The sequence below is a fragment of the Elaeis guineensis genome, chromosome 11 (genome assembly GCF_000442705.2).
Source record: "Elaeis guineensis isolate ETL-2024a chromosome 11, EG11, whole genome shotgun sequence".
Lineage (NCBI taxonomy): Eukaryota > Viridiplantae > Streptophyta > Magnoliopsida > Arecales > Arecaceae > Elaeis > Elaeis guineensis.
In genome coordinates this window covers 103,942,432-103,964,358 of record NC_026003.2, presented here as the reverse complement: position 1 = coordinate 103,964,358, position 21,927 = coordinate 103,942,432, and the positions used below count along the sequence as shown (strand labels likewise).

Below are 21,927 nucleotides of genomic sequence, written 5' to 3'. Positions count from 1 at the left end.
TGAACAGCTCCGATCAATGACATTCAGACATGTGGCTAAAATCTACTAGTCAGAATCATACCATCTGGTGTCGAATTATCTTCCTAAAATGACATCCGATACTGATATCTGATATTGAATTATCCTATCGACATGATAGTCCAATAATGATTTTGTAGCCACTGAAACGATAAAACAGTTGAAGAATTCTCAACTAGCAATCAAGTTGGAGCTCGAGGCAACACGTGACAATTTTTTTCGTTCAACATGACAGATCACGTGATAATATATGCATCGAATTATCTTGGACTTGAGAGTGGGGGGCAACTGTTGGGACAAGTCAATCAATTTCCGACTTTGACTCTACATCGACTGCATAAGCACATTATGCCGACTCATAATCGACTGACTGACTGATAGTCGGCTACTATCAACTATTAGCTAATAATAACTCCAGACAGAAGACCATCGGCATATCAGAGTTATCAGCTGATGTACATTCGGATCTTCTACCGACTCATCAATATTACCAACATATAGTCGGTCTATCTGCTCAACATATCCTAACCGTTATGAACGATTATCGACTATGTGTCATGGTAATAAATGGGAATAAACTGTCCATTAACTATGTGATTATGGTCCGATAATTTAGAGCCGTAAAAAATGAGATCACATGCTCGACGGTTACATCAGAATCATCTATAAAAGAGAGGTAAAAGAATAGCACGGATAAGATAATTCTGAGTTAAGACTTTGCCACTCTCAATATTCTTAGCTGTTCACCAACTCCCTCTCTGACTTAGCATTGGAGGGTCTCCGCCGGATATAACTCCAGTCTGTGAGGATTTTGTCTTGCAGGTACTCTTCATTGACAACAGGCGACAGGGAGTTGGCCGTAATATGATTATAAATAAACTTAGATATTCGGATATAGATCTAATATGTATCTATTCATATACATGCCATTTTCTTTGATGGATCTAAATACAGATATAGATATTAGTCGAATATGAAATAGACCTGGATGAATTTTATCTCATCAATTTCACCCCATGTAAAACCTTCAAAACTTCATCTTTTTGACTCTATTTTGCACCTAATTGCTTTCCATCCTTTTATCAACATAAACCCTAGCCTTTTACGTAAAATGCCTAGCTTTTTTTAGTCTAGAATATTTTATTAACCATCTCGGAATTTTTCTAATCAAGGCCGCCCTACACCAAACTGCTACGTTGATTTTCTTCTTTTCTAGTATCCTTCCTATTGTTTATGTTCCCCGTTTCTTGTTGTTACACTTTGCTGACTTCTGAATTGATACGGAAATCATTTTCATATTCCATTGGCAGCTCATGCTCTTACATGAAATTCTAGATTTATTTATTTATCCATTAATTAATATCAATACCAATTTTTAATAGTATTATGTCATTTTGGTAGACTTCCTGACTTCAGTATTCGCCTTTTTGTAAGGTTTACGGCGGCGAGGTTCCTTCAACCTCTAATTTGACCATAATAAAATAGACAACACCCAAGACACTCCCGACTAATACGCTTTGACACCGCGTTCCACGTGCCAGGAGGACGCGAGACTTTTGCCCACCTCTTCCCCCCACCCTTCCGTCCCCCTTTCCAGGCCCCATTACGCGACGTTTCATGATCCCCACCACGCCCTCCTCGCCCTTTTCCATTCGTCCGTGCACGCGTCTCGGTCTCTCTTTTTCTCTAACCCCACCTTCCTCCCCATTCCTTTTTCCCGTCTCCAAATCCTCCCTCATTCCTCCTCCTCGGAAACAACGACCGTAACCGCATCCCTCTTTCCCCGTCCAACGCTAATGCTAATTCCATCTAGATAACATCGCCCTCTGAAGCCTCCGACTCGCGCCCAATTATCCCATTTCCTATTCTCCAGTCATCCTTTTCCTCCCATGAAGAAGAGATTTTCGGAGTGAAAGGGGTCGGGATGGAAGAAACGGTTCCGGACCAGCCGAACGACCTGGCCACCTTGTCGGCCGCTTCGACGCCGGAGGCAACGCCGGAGGCGACGCCGGAGCACCCCATTGAGGATACAGCGGCGGCGCCGGCGATGGAGAAGAGCCCGGGCCAGAGCGCGTCGTTATCCGGGACGTCCCAGTGCTCATCGCCGCTCGCCCGGCTCCGGGAGGCGAGGCATGTACGGAGCAACAGTTTCCAGCGGTGGCGGCGGCAGATTCAGAGAGCGTGGAGGTGGGGGCCCAGCGGCGGCAACAACAGCAATAGTGGTAGGGAGCAGGGTTTCAAGACGACATTGAATTTGGAGGTGATGGCAAATCAGAAGCGACAGTGGTATCAGATCCAATCCAAATCACGGGTACTGTTCTATTGTTTCGCCCTTTGTCTTTTATGCCTCCTGAATGCTTAAAAAAAAAAGAAGAGAGAGAGAGAGTTTTGTCATCGAAACCCTTTGAATGCTTCTCTTGTTTGCAACAAGTCGGCATTTTTAATTAGCTTCCCCCCCCCCCCCCCCCCCCCCCACTCCTAACTCTTTTTGGGTAAGATCCGATTTTTAGGTTGCAAAAGCTTGAAAGAAACAAAGTGCGGTGAGATGCCAACTCGGAAATAATTCAAGGCCTTATGCCTTTCACTGATGGTCAGTATTATTTGGATTGCAGGTTTGGAGATTTCTTGCTACAGACTCTTTAAGCCCGAATATAACTACATGGAGGGTGATTTTAGTTCAGAGTTGCTAGGAACATGAGGTCTTAGTCAAAATTCGTGGTTATTTAATTTTCTTTTCAAAGAGTGGGTGAACGGTGAACCAACTATGAGTGCTTGGAATCCTTAAGGTTGAAACATGCTATTGACTGAAGGGAATATTATTCTTGATGAGAATGCCCCAACAATTAATGTGTCAAGGTATCGTGTCGTACAAAGTGCATAGCATTGATGAGGTTGACAAGATGAATGTTAGTTTCCCACAGAAAGAGATTGATGAGGTGGCTGATTGGTAGGACAAAAGATACCAGGTGAGATCAAGTCTTCAAAAGGAACCTTTGTGACTGATAAAAACTTGCCAATTGCCGAATGGATACCAAGCAATAGATTTAGCTTGTTTCCTAGGTGGCCTCATAGCAGCTTGTAGATCCCGTTGGCAGCTTACTTGTAAAAGGCACCCAGTTGGATTTTGATTCCTTTACATCAATGTTATTTAGATGTTCACTACACTCAATAAGCAAACATCTTCACATGTCTCAGGTCATATGCGAACGGTTACGTGTAATTACTTATCAATAATGAAGAAAATTTTTTAGGGGATGTTGCACTTTGAACTTCTATATTAGACCTAGAAGTAAAACATGACAGCAGTAATAGCAAATATTCTAGTTATTTTAGCTCAACTGTTAGACACTGCTTAGCTTCCATGGTTATCTAACATGTTAGTTTTTGCTGCCTCATGTTTTAAGTTTTTTCTACCATCTGGATGACCATTTTGGCATGCAAGTGACCATTTATTACCAATGGATCAATCTTTTAAAGTTCGATTAGGCTAATTGTTTGGTGTGTGAAAGAGTGCGAGATTTCTTAACTAAATGCCTATTTGTCCTACCATGTTGAGAAAACAAGAACATTGTCATATCATAAGACTGGAGAATGCAGGGAAACTATTGGAAAGTTTGTAACAGCTTGTGGTAGAAAGAAGGAATACGAACATGCTTTAGGTTTGGAGATATTGTGATAGCATTCTAAAAATACAAAAAAAAAAAAAAAATGAAAAAAAAAAATCTTAAAGCGATTACAATGGGTGTGAAAAGTGGAATCTAAAAATGCTATTGTCCTACATGTGAGAAAACAAGAACATTGTCATATCATAAGACTGGAGAATGCAGAGAAACTATTGGAAAGTTTTGTAACAGCTTGTGGTAGAAAGAAGGAATACGAACATGGCTCTTTAGGTGTTTGGAGATATGGTTGTGAGGGGGTTAGCATTCTTAGAAGTAATACAAGAGCCATACCTAATCATGTCTATATACGATGCACACTTTGTATGAAGAAGGTTAATTTTTGCAGTTGATTAATAGAGATAGACCTTAGTGGGAAGGGTTGTTGATCAAGTAACTTTACATCAAGGATGTGCATACTGAGGCATGGGGCTGCATTATTCCCTGGTTAATATCTGAGACAGTGGACTGGCTACTTGTATGTGGCCAGTTGTTCACCCTTGGCATGGTCATTTTTGGCCTCCAAATATTATTCTCTTTTTTTTTGTTGTTCTAGTCACCATTATATATGAAGTTATTTGTAAGTATATGACTCCAATCCATGAATCATCCGATCCTATGTGTGCTGAATCTTTTACCAAAAAATATGAAAAAAGAGTTGGAGGGTTTATTATAGCAAGAAATGTGAAATTAGCTTCTTGTTGATTTCTTATTGACGCTTGTTCCATTGGTGCAAATCCTGGATTTGGGGGCTCCTCACCACTTTAGCCTTCCTCTCTCACATTCAAATAGCGAAAAGTGTGTTTTGAAGGGATTCCTCTTGGCAGTGAGCCATATGCTCTTGGTTTGAGCTCAGTTTCCTTGGTTCAGGATGGTTTGTCCCCATTTCACTTGCAGGAGACAAGTAGAAGGTGCTTTGTATAACCCGTGTTGTACCAGCTGGTAGAGGCAGGTATGGTGGTATCTAAAAACTTGCTTTACATACCATACCTGCTTACAAAGTGGACTATGGTAGATAAGCAAGGAGACAAAGATGAAGCCCCAAATAAAGAAGAGGATGAACAATCTGAAACCTCCCCTACAAGTGTAGAATCAGAATAAGATGAAGAGTTTTCCTGTGATGGAGTTGATTAAGTCAATGTTGGTCCACTCATTCTTTGGTATGGTCATCACATGTAAAATTAAAGGGAATCAAATGAATTCTGTGATGATAGCCTAGGGAATATATTTAGTACGAAGTCTAGGAAAAGAGCACAAGAACTTAAAAGTGATTGCAGGTAAGAGTAAGGGTTTTCTGATGTACAAACAAATAAATGAGGATAGCAATTTGATAATGATATTATAATACATTATATTCCTGGAAAAAACTTCTGACAAAAAATTGAGGATAATTGTACAAACTTTTCAGTTGTTTCTGTCGTGCTTTCAGTTCTATAGAATCATAGAATTGTTGTGCTTTTCACAGTTATACATCAATCATTATAGCATTTCTTCAGTTCTTTTTGTATTTTACTGTTAAAGGTGGTGAACAAATAGTTTATGCTTGCCGTCTTTGATTCATCTCGTATTATGCACAAATAACTTGGGTATGACTTTCATGCAGGATCTTAGACAATATAAGGAGCCATCCTCACTATTTGAACATTCTTCATTGTGGGCCTTCATTCTTATGCAAATGTTGAAGCCATTGAAGATGCTTTTGCAAAAAGAAAAAAATGGGAGTCAGAGGTGGCGAACTCTGAAATCCTTGATCTTCGAAAGCTTCAATATCATGGGTGCATGCCTACTCTGGAACCTCAGGTTTGCTGGATTTATATTTGAGAATATGATCGAAAAATATATTGTTTACTTTTTAAATTTATCATTCTGCTGTTCTTGGTGCCTTTGATGCATAAATGACATGAGTGATTGTTATTTGAATGTTTATTAGCAGTATATATCTATACTGAGTCTGTGGCTGTTTTTATTTCTGTGTTAGTGATGGTATTTAAATTGCATGATTCTTGATCACTGATTTCTGTTCAGACATCATATACTCATGTCATTTATTCCTTTTCAATTTTTATGCTGGATGTAGATATTTAATACTTATTTGATAAGAATCATCTATAGAACTACTACCTTCGAGACATATTGGCGGTGGCACCAATATGCATTGTTTGGTCCATTCCTTCCATCTCGATTACTGTGATTCCACTGACTGTTGTTACAGATTATGTAATAATTCCAGTTCTCCTTCACAAAGTGAGATGACTCCTCAAACTTGTTCTTATCAATGATATTTATCTGAACTACTTCAAAATAAACTAGTATGAAGACTTGGGATTTATTTTATTAACATAAGCAGTTCACGCTTCCATAAGAAATATGCTTTTAGGTACGGGTTAACATGCTAGATTTCTGGCTTGTTAATTGTTTTTCAGCATTTTCAAATGCTTTCTGTTCCTAGTTTGCTGTCTTCGTACAAACAACTGATATATCTTTTTTACTATGTCATTGCAGATCCTTTTTAAGTACCCTCCTGGGAAGAGAGTGGCGATGAGGGAGAATGATTTGCCCGCCTTTTGTTTTCCTGAAGGCGTAAAGGTTGGGTGCATCTGTTACTTTTAGATGTTTATTACGTTATTTGGCAGTTAACATCTTATTTGGCACCTAATATCTCACTGGCTGTCTATTCTTCTTAATGAGTATTCTTTCATGATGTTCAAAATGCTATTTTCGTCAAGAGGTGGTGGTTAAATCGTGACAACCTTTGTACTGGATCTTAAATCTTGATTTCTTTCTCCTACCAGCCATTATTTTCATTTCTAAAACATTGCTTATTCTAATATAAGCTTATTTATTTCCTTTTTTATTTCTGGATCAATGGATGTGTTTTTTCTGTGTAATTCTCTGTTTGTGTGCTTATCCTTTTGTAATTTCAATTGAATGGTTTGAAGTTTGAACATTAGGGCTGTCGGTCTGTGAATGATGTTACATTTGGTTTTTGAGAAGAATTAAGAATATGAGATGCAATCAAGATGGCTTGCTTTTGTAGTCATTTATCCATATTTTTGTCCATATGGCTTCATAATTCACTGCCTCTTTTATGGTCACATTGAAAACAAATGCCTCTTCCAAGCAACAAATATATCCACTTCTTTGTCCAAGTGGCTTCCTAATTCACTGCCTTTCTTAAGGTTACATTAAAAGCAAATGTCTCTGACAAGCAACAAATTTGCTCCAATACTACTTAGTGCTCATCACCCCCATCAACACCTTATCCCCCAACTCCCAAGAAAATACAAATACGCACAAATACATACCCAATGGAATGAATAACATAAGAATTTAAACATGATATAGTTGGAGAAGATGAAAAATGTTTTCTATTGTCATCTTCTTCAGTAAATAAAGGTTCATTCATATGATTAATTCAGTGTTTCTATAGTATCAAGTCGTATATTTGACAAAGTAGTTTCACCAACTAAATATGGTCTAATGAGATAACTGTATCTTTTATTACCTAGATGAATGGTCTGGTCTCACGACATCCATATGTAGGGTATGGTATATGAGGGGTACAAGGTGGAAGTGGATAATGGAGATTCAAATTTTGGAGTTTGTGGTCGCTTCTAACCTAGGTTGGGGGCAGATCCTATGTCGGGCTAACTAAGGGTGGTAGAAGATGCAATGAACCATTTCTCTTATCCAGGTCTTGTTCATCATAGAAAGGAAACCAGGTTATGGACTCCAGCGATGTATTGTTGTCTTTGTAGTTGGTGGATTTATTACCTTTTTTATTTGTCTCATTTTTGTGAAAATATGTTCAGTTTTCTAAAGTTAGCTTTCAAGTTTGGACCATACAATAAAACAAATTTTATTACAGGGTATGCTGAGATAAGAATGGCTTATCAAGCTAATTGACTCCTTAAGGCATGAACAAATCTTAAGATCTAGTTGGATGGGAAAAAAAATAAACTGGATGCTAACATGAAAGATCCATAACAAATAAGGTTTCATGATGCTGCTTCTGTATTGATGCAGCAGGGATAATGCAATAAGGCTATTGTTTTGCTGTTGTGGTTTCATGGACAATGTGCTCTTGTAGAAATTATCTGGAAGAGTTGGAGGCAATCTCATGCTACAGGGTGCTCTTGTCACTAATGCTTAACCTTTTTGACATGATATGATGAGTTTTGTATGTAATGAGAAAATAATGCCTGGCTTCTTAGTCTATGATAGCCCTTTTCCCTGCATTTTTTTTGAAAATCACATGGTTGATGAACTACATGATGCAGGCTCGCTTGATAGAGAGAACGCCATCCATGAGTGATTTAAATGAAATTGTGTTTGGACAGGTGCGCAAAGTATATGTTTTCAGATATTGTTTCTTTTGTACAAGTTAATAACTCAGTGTATTTTGACATTTCTACTTGTTCAATTCCTTTAAGAAGCAACCAATTAAAAGTTAAGTTTGGTTTTCTGTTTTAGCTTGTCATATGCCTTGTCGATTCCATTATTTGCGTTCATTGATTGATATTGTTAGGAGTTAGGTAAAGGAGGTACCTATTAAGCTTATACCAAATGTACTATATATGTATTTTACATATTGTGATATGCATGCAAACATACTAAAGCACTAAGATTATATTTATACTAATATTCTCTATAATGGAATAATAGACGATAGTCATCCTGCTCTTTATATAAGATGTTCAGGGTCCTTTTTGAACTTTTCATGGTATCTTCAGCAAGAGATTTTAAAACTTGCCTCATTTTAGCCAGTCTCCTTCATCAGCCTGAAGCACCATACTTGCATTTTGTGCTTGCACTGCTGCCAGACATTGTTGCCAGGATATCTCGGCAAAGTTCACCATCTCGATACTGGACTCCATACCAATGTCGGTATGCAGTACAGTCCGAGATTATGAGGCATACCAAGTGTCGGTTTGGTACAATGCTGCATATCAGTTCGGTGCCATTGTATGGTACGGTACGTCCAATATGGTATCGATGGTATGGGCCGTATGGCGAACCTTGTATGTCGGAATTTGGTTTCTGATTGCTACGTGCTGCTGGATCCTTGGCTGGCTTGTCTAGATCAGCAGTGCACATTTCAATTGATTTGTTTGTTGGTTGGTCAAGCCATGACTGCAAAAGTCACTTATTTACCGTTTCATTATTGATATCAATTTTGGAAAATTGGGATTTCTGATTCCATCAGTTTGTTGGTATTGTGGCTTTAGTATCATGGCTTTATTATCATTGGTTTGACCCATCCATCTTGCCAACTTGTGCAATAATCCACAAGATCTTTTGGAATTTATTAGTCAATCTTTTCATGCGTTAAACATTTTACATTCGTTTTGTTTCTTGAGATAATAAGGAAGCTTGCTAAAGTCATGTACTTAAAATGTTTTCTGCAGGAGCACCTATCTCAAGATGATTTATCTTTCATCTTCTGTTTGAAGGTTTGCTATTTATTTTTTGAAATTTATTTACTCTGTTATATGTGCGAATTCAACTGATCTTAGATTCTTTGTAGTTTGTATGTGATTTGGCTCTTTTAGATGCTCAGAACTGGAAGGATATAAACTTGACTTTGTATTCATAATTGGGAGTATGCTATCTTCTAGATGTGCACATAGAGATTTTTATATAAATGCTTTTTGCTTCCTATAATTCTCAGTTGTCCTAATGGCCATATAAAAAGTTCCATGTGCATGTTCCGGTGAAAATTTGCTTGGGAACTGGATTCTTGCATAATTATAGAAGATTTTGTTTTTATATCCAAAAAAAATGCAATTATCTAATGGTTTCTCTTATATTCAAAAATTGGGGAGGATGACTTGGATTTTAGACTTAGTCATTTGGTAAATCAGTAAGAGTCATGCAATTTCAGACAAAACATAGCATGTAATTTTTCTTTTATAACTGCTGTTGTAACCTTTTTCTTTTTAACTTTCTAGAGTTACATTAGTTTATGTTCAGATAGCTGGTGCTGCAGAGCTTGGTTTCATGGTTTTGATAATTTGTCATGTATAAGTTGGTTAAGAATTTTTGTCATTGTATTCTTGGCCCTACCAGTAGTAAGTCAATAGTAAATGATAATATGTCTTGCTGTTAGTAAGTCAATAGTAAATGTAATATGCCCATCCGCTCGTGTCTTCATGCCATTTTTCTTCTCTTCTTTTTTTAGTTCTTCCCTTCCCTTTCTTTTAATCACTTCATCTTAAGTTCTTAACCTTGGTATTTGAAATTTTCTTTTACATGAAGACAAAGCTTAATGTTCATGAAAGTGTAATTATTCTTCTCTGGTGGTATTTGCTTGCTTTGTTGGTGTTAGAATTTTCCTTTAAATACATTGGCATTTCGTGGAATTTCCTTCATGTTTCTAGATTACCTTGGATTAAGGCTGACATTTACTTATGTTGATTTTTTGCTCAAGTTAATCTATTATATATATATATATTAAAATGGAGCAACCGCGTTTGTGCGTCTCCATTTGACATGTGGATAAGAGGTTTTGTGCCACATGGAGTTTTCAAAAGAGGGGAGGGAATTGCGTATGTAAAATGCGTTTACCTTCATCCACCGCGTGTTCGATGAAAAGAAAAAACGGACGGATCCTCGGGAAGCGATGGACTACGGGTAGGCATTGCAGGCGCTCGAGAGGTTGGGGAAAGGGGCGCCTCAGTGGCTGGAACACGGATGCTGGTGTCGTCGACGTCTTTCAGTCATACGAGAACTGGCTCAGCCACCAGTCCTCTGTGAGCAGTCGAACCTTCGCTCGAGTTGGGCTTGGCAACGCGCTGTGGGCATTGGGAGCATTCAAAAGGTTGGGGGAACGGTGGCGCTGGAGCTGGCAATGGTGTCGTAGGAGTTCGAGAGGTTAGAAGAGGGTGATGGGGCCATAGTGCTTGGCGAGGGTGGCAAGGGCAGCATGGGAAAGGGGGCTGAGAAGGGATAGCGCCATAGTGCACTAAGAAGCAGCCAGCAACGGGGTTTGCGAGGCAGTGGAAGATGAGGTTCGGTGTGGAGGCGATGGTGGAAGAGAAAGATGAGGAAGGGGAGGAGGAGGAGAGTGGGGAGAAGGTCAGAAGTGCCGGTGGTAGTGGTGGAAATATGTTGTCCAGCACGATAGCCCATTGGTTCTCACAGCCTAGTGTAAATGGATGGGGTCCGGCTAGACTGTCAGTCATTGTATTTGGGGGGGGGGGTCACTTCGGCAAAGAACGTCAAAAGTCTGACAATGCTAAAGCCGGCCTATCTCTTCCCTAACAATATCTAGAAATAATTTTTTTAAAAAAATAAAAATTATGTTAAGATTATCTGGATGTATTGAAGATATCTTAGAACTAATCAAATATGTTTCAATTAAATTATTCTAGAATTAACTTCCTTTTAGAATTAACTTCATGTTTACCAAAAAAATATTTTATTTGTAAGGAAAAATATGTAGAAATCCATGTGGATTAAGAATATGTAAAGAAAAAAATTAGTTTCCATTCTTAAGATGTGTGCATGATGCAATTTTTTACAAAAAAAAAAATTATTTTATTTATTTATTAATATTTATTATGTATATATTTCAAAATAATTAAAATAATAAAAAATATATATATTGTGCATAATATGGATTATAAATTATTTATAAACTATCTTTTTTTTTAAAAAAAAATTGGGGTTTTTCATGGATCTCTTGTCGCCTAGCTTATCTGTGAGGGTAAGATCATCGAGTGCTATTCTTCTTGCCGGCCAGCCCAACACCTGCAAGCATGCTATTATTAGGGGCCTCGCCAAGTCCCTTGGCTAGGAGACCCTCTTTACTACGGTCTCCGGTTTTAAGCTCTTCGAACTTGAGATGTCTAAAAATTTATTATTTAATTATTTTAAAAAATATATAAAATAGATATTAATAAATTAATAAAATAAAATATTTTTTAAAGAAAAAAATCGTATCCCGTGTGTAGCACGGGGGTTATAAGCTAGGTTGTCCTTAAAACCAGTCCTTTATTGCTGAAGAACCATTACATCAGGAGATTTGCTCCCATCAGCATGCCATCTGAAAGTGAATGTCTCTTTTAGGGAACACACACATGCAATTTAGTTGTTTAAGTGTTAATGCTTACATTTTAACTATTTATGTCTAAGAATGCATCATGATAACTTGGAAGTTAAAGAGAGGTGTATGAGCATCTGCGTGGTGATAATATCCTTTTATCCTGACTGTTGTTTATGATTTGTTCAGGTGTCAGACCATTCGACTTTATATGGTGTTTGTCTGTATGTCCAGGAGATAGTTCAGAGAGCCCCGGGTATTTTAGGTTCTGTTTCACCCCTCAACCATTCTTGCAAGTCTAGCCGTTTCTTGGTTTCTGCACCACGTTGTTATTGCATGCTTACAAGAGTTCCCTTTTTTGAGCTGCACTATGAGATGCTGAACAGGTTTGCCGCCAATAGCATCTTTCATTTACTCTGCTCTGGGTTCACCTGAAAATATTTCTAGCCTGATATTTCATCTATTGTGCTGTTGCTTTAGAGTGATATTCATCAGAGTTTTCTCTTATGGACAGCATAATTGCCCAGGAGCGCCTCGAGAGGATAACACAATTTGTTAGTGAAATGGCTCTCTCAGATCCCATTCCACATGGGATTGCAGGCCATGGTCAACTGGACGAGAATTTTTGTTCGCCTGACAGGCAGTCCTGTAATGATTGGATGGGATATGCTATACCAGTTGACAGTGTATCAGGTCTTCTTTCTTCGGCAGGTCTTCCATCAGACAGGGAGGTTTCACCATTTTTATTTAGGACTTTTGAACCTCAGTCTCCTGAAAGTGTTTCTGCCAGTGATGCTTCAGACTTTAGTCATGTAAGAGAGCTGGATAAGGAAACCCGGAGGTCTTGGCACCAGTATGATGATAACACATCTGAGACCTCAGGATCCCGCTCTGATAGTTTTGAAAGAGTGAATGGAAACTTTGAACTTGGGCAAACTTCACCAGAGGTTGGCACAGTATGTTATTCTGCCAGCAACAGATTGGAGCACGTTGAAAGTGTGGAGTCTATATACAGGTGGTAGAAAAATTTTTTGGTTCATTTTTGTTGTTATTACTATTACTACTAGTCTACTATTATTATTATTGTTACTGTTATTTGTGAATAATGATGATTATGACTTTTGGCTTATCTCCCTGGTTCTATTTCAAAGATCAAATGTTCAGAGTTTTAATACTAAGTTTTTTGCTTCTCTCCCTCCCTCCCTCCCTCCCTCCAAGAGCTCTTAGGTGTGGATAGTTGATAAACATAATGTGATATGATGGAAATTTTTTAAGCTAAAGTCTTCCTGATATGCATATCTTTCACATTGATTGTATACATGAAATGGTTTTTGGACAGCTCAGCTAGAGGCACAGGATCAGATGAGGAAGATGATGAATTCAGCTTTAAGCATGAAATGAATATTAGTGATGAAAAAGTAATGGAATGGGCAAAGGTACCTTTTTTTTTTGTTTGTCAAATTACTAGCAAGGTGTTTTCTAGTTCCTGATGATACTAGTGTTTTCATTCTTCTAACCAGCGCTTTGCTGTCTCTTTTATAGGCACACAACAATGAACCACTAATGATAGTTTGTGGTTATCATGCTCTTCCCCTGCCACCAAGGGGAGGTGAAATAGTTTTTCACCCTCTAGAGCATTTACAGCCAATCAAGTATTGCCGACCTGGTGTAATGTCTCTGAACTTAGATAATGATTTTTCTGACATTGACCCGTCTTCCCTTGGGGAAGCTAATCAGGTAATTCATGAGCTCCATGCCTGTTTATACAGTTGTCGTATAATGATTTCTTTGTCATGTAATGGTTTCTTCTATTTTTTCAAATGATTCTATTTGATCTATTTTAAATAAAATTTCCCAACAAGGTCAATGCACGATTAGCAGCTGCTGAAGAAGCTCTTGCACTATCGATATGGACCATCGCTACAGTTTGCCGTGCTCTATCTCTTGAAAGTGTAATGTCTCTCTAACTGAATAGTGTTTGCCTGCATTGTGGGTGTAATAATTGCTGTTATTTATATATAATACTTATTTATACTCATACTTCCTTTCCTTTTTTTTTTTTTTTGCTGCAAGGGGTTGGGGGGGTGGGGTGGGGGAGAGATTAGCACTACAAAAGTATAAATAGAAACATGGATTCACAAACTGCCAGAAGGGGATGGTATCATTGGTACCATACTGCTGTGTTGTGAAACTGATGGTGCTGGACAAGGAAACCATCCATTACATTTTGGTCTGTACTGATGGTTTTTCATTTTTTTTGATATTTTTTTATTTTTGGTACATACAAGCAGTATTGGTACCATATTTACACTGTACTTTTCTGATGAAAAAAAGCATGGGATTTGGATCCATTGTTTAAATCTCGATTGGAAATTTATTCTAGGAAATAAGAGGCTTTGATTGATTGTTTTTCTCAAGGACTTTTTTCTTGCTCTTCATGTAGTATTTTATATAAGTAAATATGATATTTCTTGTTTCATTTTGCACTGGATGGGTCATTAATAGAAATGAGAATAGAATTCATCTTTTAGGTGTTGGCACTCTTTGCTGGAGCATTATTGGAAAAGCAAGTGGTGGTAATATGCCCAAATTTGGTAAGTTACTGCAATGCGGGCATCTAGTTTGTGGTATTATGTAGTGCATTCTTATGGTTACTGATTACTATTAATTTGCTGCTGATTCAAGTGCTTGTTTCTTGGACCACTAAGTGTAGGGTGTGCTATCAGCTATTGTCTTGTCAGTTATTCCCATGATTCGACCATTTGAGTGGCAGAGTTTGTTGCTTCCAGTGAGTTTATCAACTTGAACATACCTATATTGGAATGTCTGTAAATTTTTTACACTTTCGATCTGCCACTGTTTTCTTTTGCAATCAACCATGTGAAATATTTTCACTCATATCCAAGGTACAAAGAATCATTCATGCATAAGCACTTAGAATACATGACTCTGCTCACTACTTCACAAAAGTTATGCAAAGATACACCCGGGAGATGACTAGTGCTGCTGTTCTACTGCTACAATAGATGTCACTTACTACTATTATAACATTTGTCAGCCGTCAAAATTCCAAGAATGTTGTAGATTCCAGATCTGAAGGTGTTGATTGTTGATCTATTTATTCTTTTTTAAACAAGGTGGACTCTATGTAGTTATCATCTGACCATGTGATAATGGATTTGATGACTGTTGGCCTTCTCTTTCCCCTATTAATGTAAATTAACCTTGCAGAACTGTTAATATGTGAACCTACTTGAAGTATTGGCTTAAAGCTTCTCAGGAAAACTATATTTGATTTGGTGTTTGCATTCTAAAATTCTAGGGAATATTCTGCTTTGTAGTTCTTGCAGATTACTTCTTAGTTTTTTACTCTTAGCTAAAATGTATGTTTTGCAATTATTCTGTCCATTAGTTGATATCTTTGAATGTCTTTTTGATCTTTGTAAAATCAAAGTTGAACTGGCTGTTACATATCCTTTTTTCCAGGTTATGCCAAGAAAGATGCTGGATTTCCTTGATGCTCCAGTTCCTTTTATTGTGAGTCTTGATTATTTTCTTTTCATTTCTCTTTATAAGAGTCATGTTCTCCTTAAAAATGTTATGCACAACTTGCTATTAAGGCATGAAAACAACTGCACTTTCATTTAAGGTATGCCATACCATATCGAACCGGATGGTATGGGGTGTACCATATTAGTACCAAACCAGTATGCGGTAACACTTGGTATGCAAAACCAGCCCCTGTACCAGGCATATTTACATAATAATAGGGTTAGCACTGGTACGAGGCCCGGTACCGAAATGGCATACCTTGCTTCCATTGCAATATTCCTAAGGGTATTTGTTCTACAATCCCCATTAAATTGACCCCTTTGTTTGGCTCAAGTATAATTGGCTATTCTGACTTGCTTCATTGATTTACTGAACCTACTCGTGCAATTTATAGTATCACTTAATGTCAGTTCTTAATTAAAAATTGAAATTTATACTCACCCTAGTCTTTTTTATTTGTCTTATCTGCAAGTGTACACTACGGCCTCATATGAGTGAATGCTATAATAGAAGATAGGATGAAATTGACGTATTGTTAGTTGAGAAATTTATCATAGGCTGATTCAGTTTCATATTAGGATTCTCATAAGTTGAAATTGAACTCTGTTGCTGCCTGAAGATTTCAAGTTCATCTTCTTACCGGTGATTGTGATGTTATCATCAGTTTTAGGTTTCCTTCTGTCATCTTGAGGTTACTAGTGTCTTGACAATAGACGTAGTATCTTTTTTTATTAGTCTGATCTGCAGGGGTACACTACTGCCTTATATGATTTAATTCTACGATAGAAGATAGAATGAAGTTGATCTATTGTAGCTTTATAAATTTACAATAGTTTGATTCAGTTTCCATGTGTATGATTCTCACAAGTTAAAATTGAACTCTATTGCTTGCTTGAAGATTTCAAGTTCATCTTCTCACTGGTGTTTGTGATGTTAGGTGATTGGATGTTATCATAAATCCCGTCTCCTGGGTTTCCTTCTTTCTTTCCATCATCTTGCTGTTATTAGTGTCTTGTTATAATATTTAACACTATGGAGTTGCTCTATAACATTGATAATGAGAAGTAGGTAATACTATTACACCAGATTGGGTCTTTGAACTCGAATGAATAAACTCCACTAGTGATTTAAGCTGAATAACACATTTTCATTCACCATTCATTACTAGTCCATTTCAAAGGATATTACACAAACTAGTTGAAGGATTCTTTGTTACTGGATAAGTGATATATCAATTTGAAGAAATCCAAAAGGCCCAAATAAAAAATAATAACTATATTAGATTGTCAATCAGGTGGCTCTTTATGCTTTTAATCTAGAAAAACAATAGGGAATACTACTTTAGAAAACCCCCATGCCAAATCAGAAATCAATTTTTTTCAAAATAAGATTATTGAAGATCAATATAACTTTCCATGCAGAAAAAAAAGACTTAGGATCATTGTAATAGGATTTCAGGAAGGGCACAGGTGGAGTTCAGGGACATGCCAAAACTAGGCAAATGCTGTAGCTGGAGGAAGCCTGCTGGTCTGGAAAGCCGAAAAGAGTTGACTAGAGAAGGCATTTGGAATCCAATCCCAAACCATTAATAAAATTGCAAAATACAATGTATGGGCCCTATATAGACATCAACAAAAGAAGTTGCAATGTGCTATTATGCATGGCAAGAATAAGTAATTATTGAGTATATATTATATAAGATATACATTTAGCTTATAGCATTGAATATGGTATTATTCTGGCAAAGCTAGACCTAGCATAATATCTCTCAACCGGGCCCTTTTAGACCCATTCTATACCAAGAAATTCTTTATACATCGCATCCGTTGTAGAAAAAATGCCCCGCTCCACCTGATTGGGCCATGCAGCCACCACTTTTCAATACGCATTAAATGTCTGCAGTTTCGTTTTTTTCGTTTGAAATTTTCAATGACGAAAATGCTTTTCTTCTGAAAAAATTATGATATCCTGTGGTCAAACTATGACTTCCTGCACAGGATGTCATAATTTTTCTTCCAGAAGACATAAAGAGGGAAGGGCATTTTCGTCATTGAAAATTTACGATGCTTTCTAACATGTGTTTGATGCCCGCAGCTTTGTTTTTTTGTCTGAAATTTTGAATGACAAAAATATCCATCATCTTTTGAAAAAATTATGACATCTTATGGCCATATTATGACATCCTACGGTTAAATTATAACTTCCTGCACCACAGGATATCATAATTTTTCTTTCAGAAGTCATAAAGAGAGAAGGACATTTTCGTTATTTAAAAATTTCATAAATTTTTAAATGATGAAAATACTCCTTCCTTATGACATCCTGTGGTCAAATTATGACTTCCTGCATAGGAAGTCATAATTTGACCACAGGATGTCATAATATGGCTATAGGATGTCATAATTTTTTAGAAGAGGAAGGACATTTTTTGTTATTTAAAATTTCAAATGAAAAAGCGGAATTGCAGGCATTAAATGTGCATTCGAAAGTGGTGACTACGTGGCCCAATCAGGTGGGGCAGTGCATTTTTTCTACATCGGGTGCGTGTACAAAGAATTTCTTTTCTATACCATTACTTCTTGGGTCCAAGACAGTCCAAATGACAGCCCTCCAGTGTGCTAGAGTAGCAGAAAAACATAGAGACAGTTTAGTTGAAGATGGTTGGCTTTTCTGTATTTCTAGAGTCTGTGCAAGTCCTTCAACATTGAGATGCTGTCATCATCATTAAAATATTACAATAGTGGATCAGAGACATAGGCTCCAAAAACCTTCGTTTGTTATCAACATGCTAGGTTCACAACATAGATTCCACTAGGTCTTAATAGCATAGTTGATAAATCAAGTAATATTGCAGATCTTTTATTTTTTGGCTTAATCACATTTATTAAAATAATTAAATCTCCACCTCTTCCACAAGCTAGTATGACTTCCCCTAGCTCCTGTAATATCCTCACCCAAACAAGCTATGATTGTCAGGATTGAAAGAGAGGAAGCATCAAGATGAAATTATTATATTGAAGACTGAATAGATTAGTACCACATACCTTCTTCACAATGCCAGAACTGGTTGTTGACCTTGGAAATGTTCAAAACCCTAAGAAAGGATGAAATATTTAAGAAGATGGGATGGAGAAGACTGAAATCATGTTATGAAGGATTTAAATTGATTCTAGACCGAAGAGTTAATGCAAACCAAAATGAACTTTGAAAGAACCTGAATTGATAGCGAAAATTTGAAAGCTATCTTCCAGAAATCGTTGAAGCCAGTAGAATTAGTGAAAAGACAGTGATGTCAAGAAGAATATTTTAATTGACCACCACCATCAAGACTTATGCCAACTATTTTTGGTTTGTTTTATGGATCCTCAATTGCCAAGAATTCTGATTAAGGCTTTCCCCTTGTACATCCTTAAACAGAAATCAGTGTACCTCTCTCACTGGAGTCCTCTCCAACCATTGTTGTACATGACCATATGAGCTCAATTGATTGTCACTTTTGTCTCTAATTTTGCAATTCCAATAAGTCTCTTGCATACCAATTCTTGGTCCATCCTTTCTAGTTTTACCATAAATCTATCTTAACATTCTTCTTTTTACCGCACACTACCTTTTCCCTAACCCTTTGTTTTCCTAGACTCTCTTTATTGCCCAACATTGAAGCCATATAATATAGTATCATTGTCCCATAAAATTTTCTTTTAAGTTGTCTTGGTGTGTGCTGATTAAATAATTGCTCAGAAGCACCTCTACACTTTTCAATCAGCTCTAATACAATGATGGATCCCAACTAATGAGATCTGTCACTTTTTGGTATATTTTGCTTGTCAGTTTTAGTTAGGATCTTATCTTTCATCTTTATTTTCATTAAAATTACATTAAAAGAATACTCTTTTTTGCTGTTTGACGCCTTTATCCTATAAAGATTTCTTCCATAAATCTAATGTAGCATTTGATTTACTTCTTTTCTCAGCACCAACGCTACATCATTTGCGAATAGCGTGCACCAAGGCACGTACTTAAATATTAATCATAAGTTCATCAATAATTGGCTTAAAAATATACTTAGTATTGATCTTTGGTGCAATTCTATTGTAATTGGAAATACATCTATTGTACCACAATAACACCTAATGCTTGTCAAAGCTCTGGCATACATATCGATATCGTAAATGACTTCAATATATTGTTTATGGACACACTTCCTTCTTGAAGTGTACCAAGTTACCTTTCCTGGCACCTTATCATAAGCTTTCTCCAGGTCAAAAAGACCATACACAAGCTTTTTTCCTTTTCTATATTTTTTTCTATCAATTACAAGTGAGTATATAGCCGACTGTGGTTACCTTTCAAATGTAAATTCAAATTAGTTCTCTGGGATTTCATTTCAATTTGGAGTTTTTAGTTATTTCGACCCAATGGATATTAATCACTTAGATCTTAATGATAAAATATTAATGAAAAAATGCTTTATCTTTGTTTAATTACTCTTTCCCCTAATATAGTGATTAGTTTAATTTTCCTCAAATTATGGCAATCTTGTATGTCACCTTTATTCTCATAACTAGGTACTACGGTACTCCAATCATCTCATAATTTCATGATTCTCAAAATCTCCTCCAATCCAACTTGGTTCTCCCAAACATGATTAGTTGGGTTTGAAATGGAGTTGGCATCAGTGGTGTGACTGCTCAAAAACCAATAGCTAAAGAATGGGATTCAAGGACTCATAAGGATTCTATCCTGCAGTTAACTTATAGCTACCCAATCTAGCAACTTTCAACCCTTAGTGGTGTAGTAGTCGCTGCTTCAAGCAGTGGAAAAAAGGATCTTACATGCAACAAATCAGGGGCCATTCTTCAACTTTTGAATGCTTTGATGACTCTGTCTTCTTTTATTATTTTCAAAAACTACCAACTTCTTTAGCAATCAATGGTCAGTAGGTCTTGGACTTATATGACAATCTAACAAGTCTCATAGGTGGAGATATGGTGTTGTGCGCAGCATAGCATGATAATGACAAATGGTTGATATCTCTCACCAATTGTTAGATATCTTATGGGACATCTATTATGAGATATGACACTATGATAGGCATAAAGCCCAATATAAAGACAAATAAGACTCAGCTATAAAATATGACTCCTCATTAACAGAATGAGTGCCTTGTGCCCCATGTTGTAAGTGATCATTATTTTCACCATTTACCTCTATGTTCTTGAAAGCTAATACCTCTGTCCTTCCAAGTTGACCTTTCAATCTTTGGATCCTTTTCATATAGAGACTATTCTTTACTGTAATTAAATTATGAGCACTAGATGCTTGAAAGCTAGGACTTCTGTCCTTCCAAGTTGACCTTCCAATATTTGGATCCTTTTCATATAGAGACTATTTCTTTACTGTAATTAAATTGTGACACCAGATGCTGCTTGAAAATCTTTATGATACTGTTGCCATTAAGTGATTATAGGAAGTAATTTTATGCCTCTGGTTTTACAGGTTGGTATACAACACAAAACAGCGGATAACAAAATTAAATCAGCCAATATTATACAAGTTAATGTCTCCAAGGACCAGGTTTGTGATTATGATTTGGATTTTGTTATTATCCGCTCATACATCTTTAGTTGGGACATGAATCTTCACATCCTTTTTTAGGGCTGAAAATAGATCGAATACAGATCGGATATTGGGATGTCCATATTTGTATCCATATTTTTCAATGAATAAGGACACGGATATGGATATTAAATGGATACTAAAACTGGTATCCATATTTATTCTAAATGGTTACACAACAAATAGGATATTAAGTATATCCATATTTTTTTTTTGAATTGAGATGAATATAAGTTGGATTTCTATGCTAATACCAATATAAGTTGGATATTATTCAGATATAAATAAAATTTTTAGCGGAATTCAATGATGAAAACTAACATTAATTATATAATCATCAAGAATGGGAATATAATTCCCTATATAGATTGCAGATGACACCTAGGTAAATCGGAGGCATGGTTATCAAATCCACTTGAAGACCAACCTGTTCAAGGATCCTGGTCTTTGGTCCATACATGTTTGTGTTAAAAGATTAAAAATCAAGATTATTTAAAAATATAAGATAAAAATTTTAATATATTTGCATCAAATACCATTATTACTCTTTAATTGTAGAATAAATTAAAATGATTATGAACTATCTATTCTTGGAGAGCTTGTAAGAAAAATTATATATAAATATGGGAGTTATTAATGTTTTTAAATATTTTAACAATAAAGCTTTGAAAAATGTCATAAAGAATAAAATCAAGTATATTCATTTTTCATTTTTTTTATCAAAGAGAAGGATTTTTTGTTAAAAATAATGATTAAAAATATAAAATATCACTATATACATCAAATGATTATTTAATGACCTGAATACTTGAGAAGGATTTTTTGATAAAAAATAATGTTTAAAATATGAAGTATCACAATGTATATCAAATGATTATTTATTGACCTGAATACACATGGATAAGTGAAATAAACTACTTATATGAAGTAAGAATGCATGTTGTGGTCATTGAGGGGTTGTCCTTCAAACTAGAGATCACTGGTTTGAATCCTGGGTTATGCAGCTGATTTTTGGGAATTTTTTTGCCAGATATCTGG

General features: G+C 36.4%; 1 protein-coding gene across 1 annotated transcript in view; it reads left to right on the top strand.

Annotated features, from left to right (window-relative positions):
• Nucleotides 1–1,611: 1,611 nt before the first annotated feature.
• Nucleotides 1,612–21,927, top strand: part of LOC105053615 (uncharacterized) — a 32,364-nt gene continuing 12,048 nt past the window's right edge. Inside the window, 15 exon segments of the mRNA XM_010934855.4 lie at nt 1,612–2,329; nt 5,281–5,320; nt 5,323–5,477; nt 6,180–6,263; nt 7,958–8,017; nt 9,086–9,130; nt 11,911–12,107; nt 12,236–12,739; nt 13,061–13,157; nt 13,264–13,458; nt 13,584–13,673; nt 14,253–14,315; nt 14,435–14,509; nt 15,208–15,258; nt 20,770–20,847. Coding sequence (XP_010933157.2) covers nt 1,943–2,329; nt 5,281–5,320; nt 5,323–5,477; nt 6,180–6,263; nt 7,958–8,017; nt 9,086–9,130; nt 11,911–12,107; nt 12,236–12,739; nt 13,061–13,157; nt 13,264–13,458; nt 13,584–13,673; nt 14,253–14,315; nt 14,435–14,509; nt 15,208–15,258; nt 20,770–20,847 — 2,121 coding nt within the window. The 5' untranslated portion in view covers nt 1,612–1,942.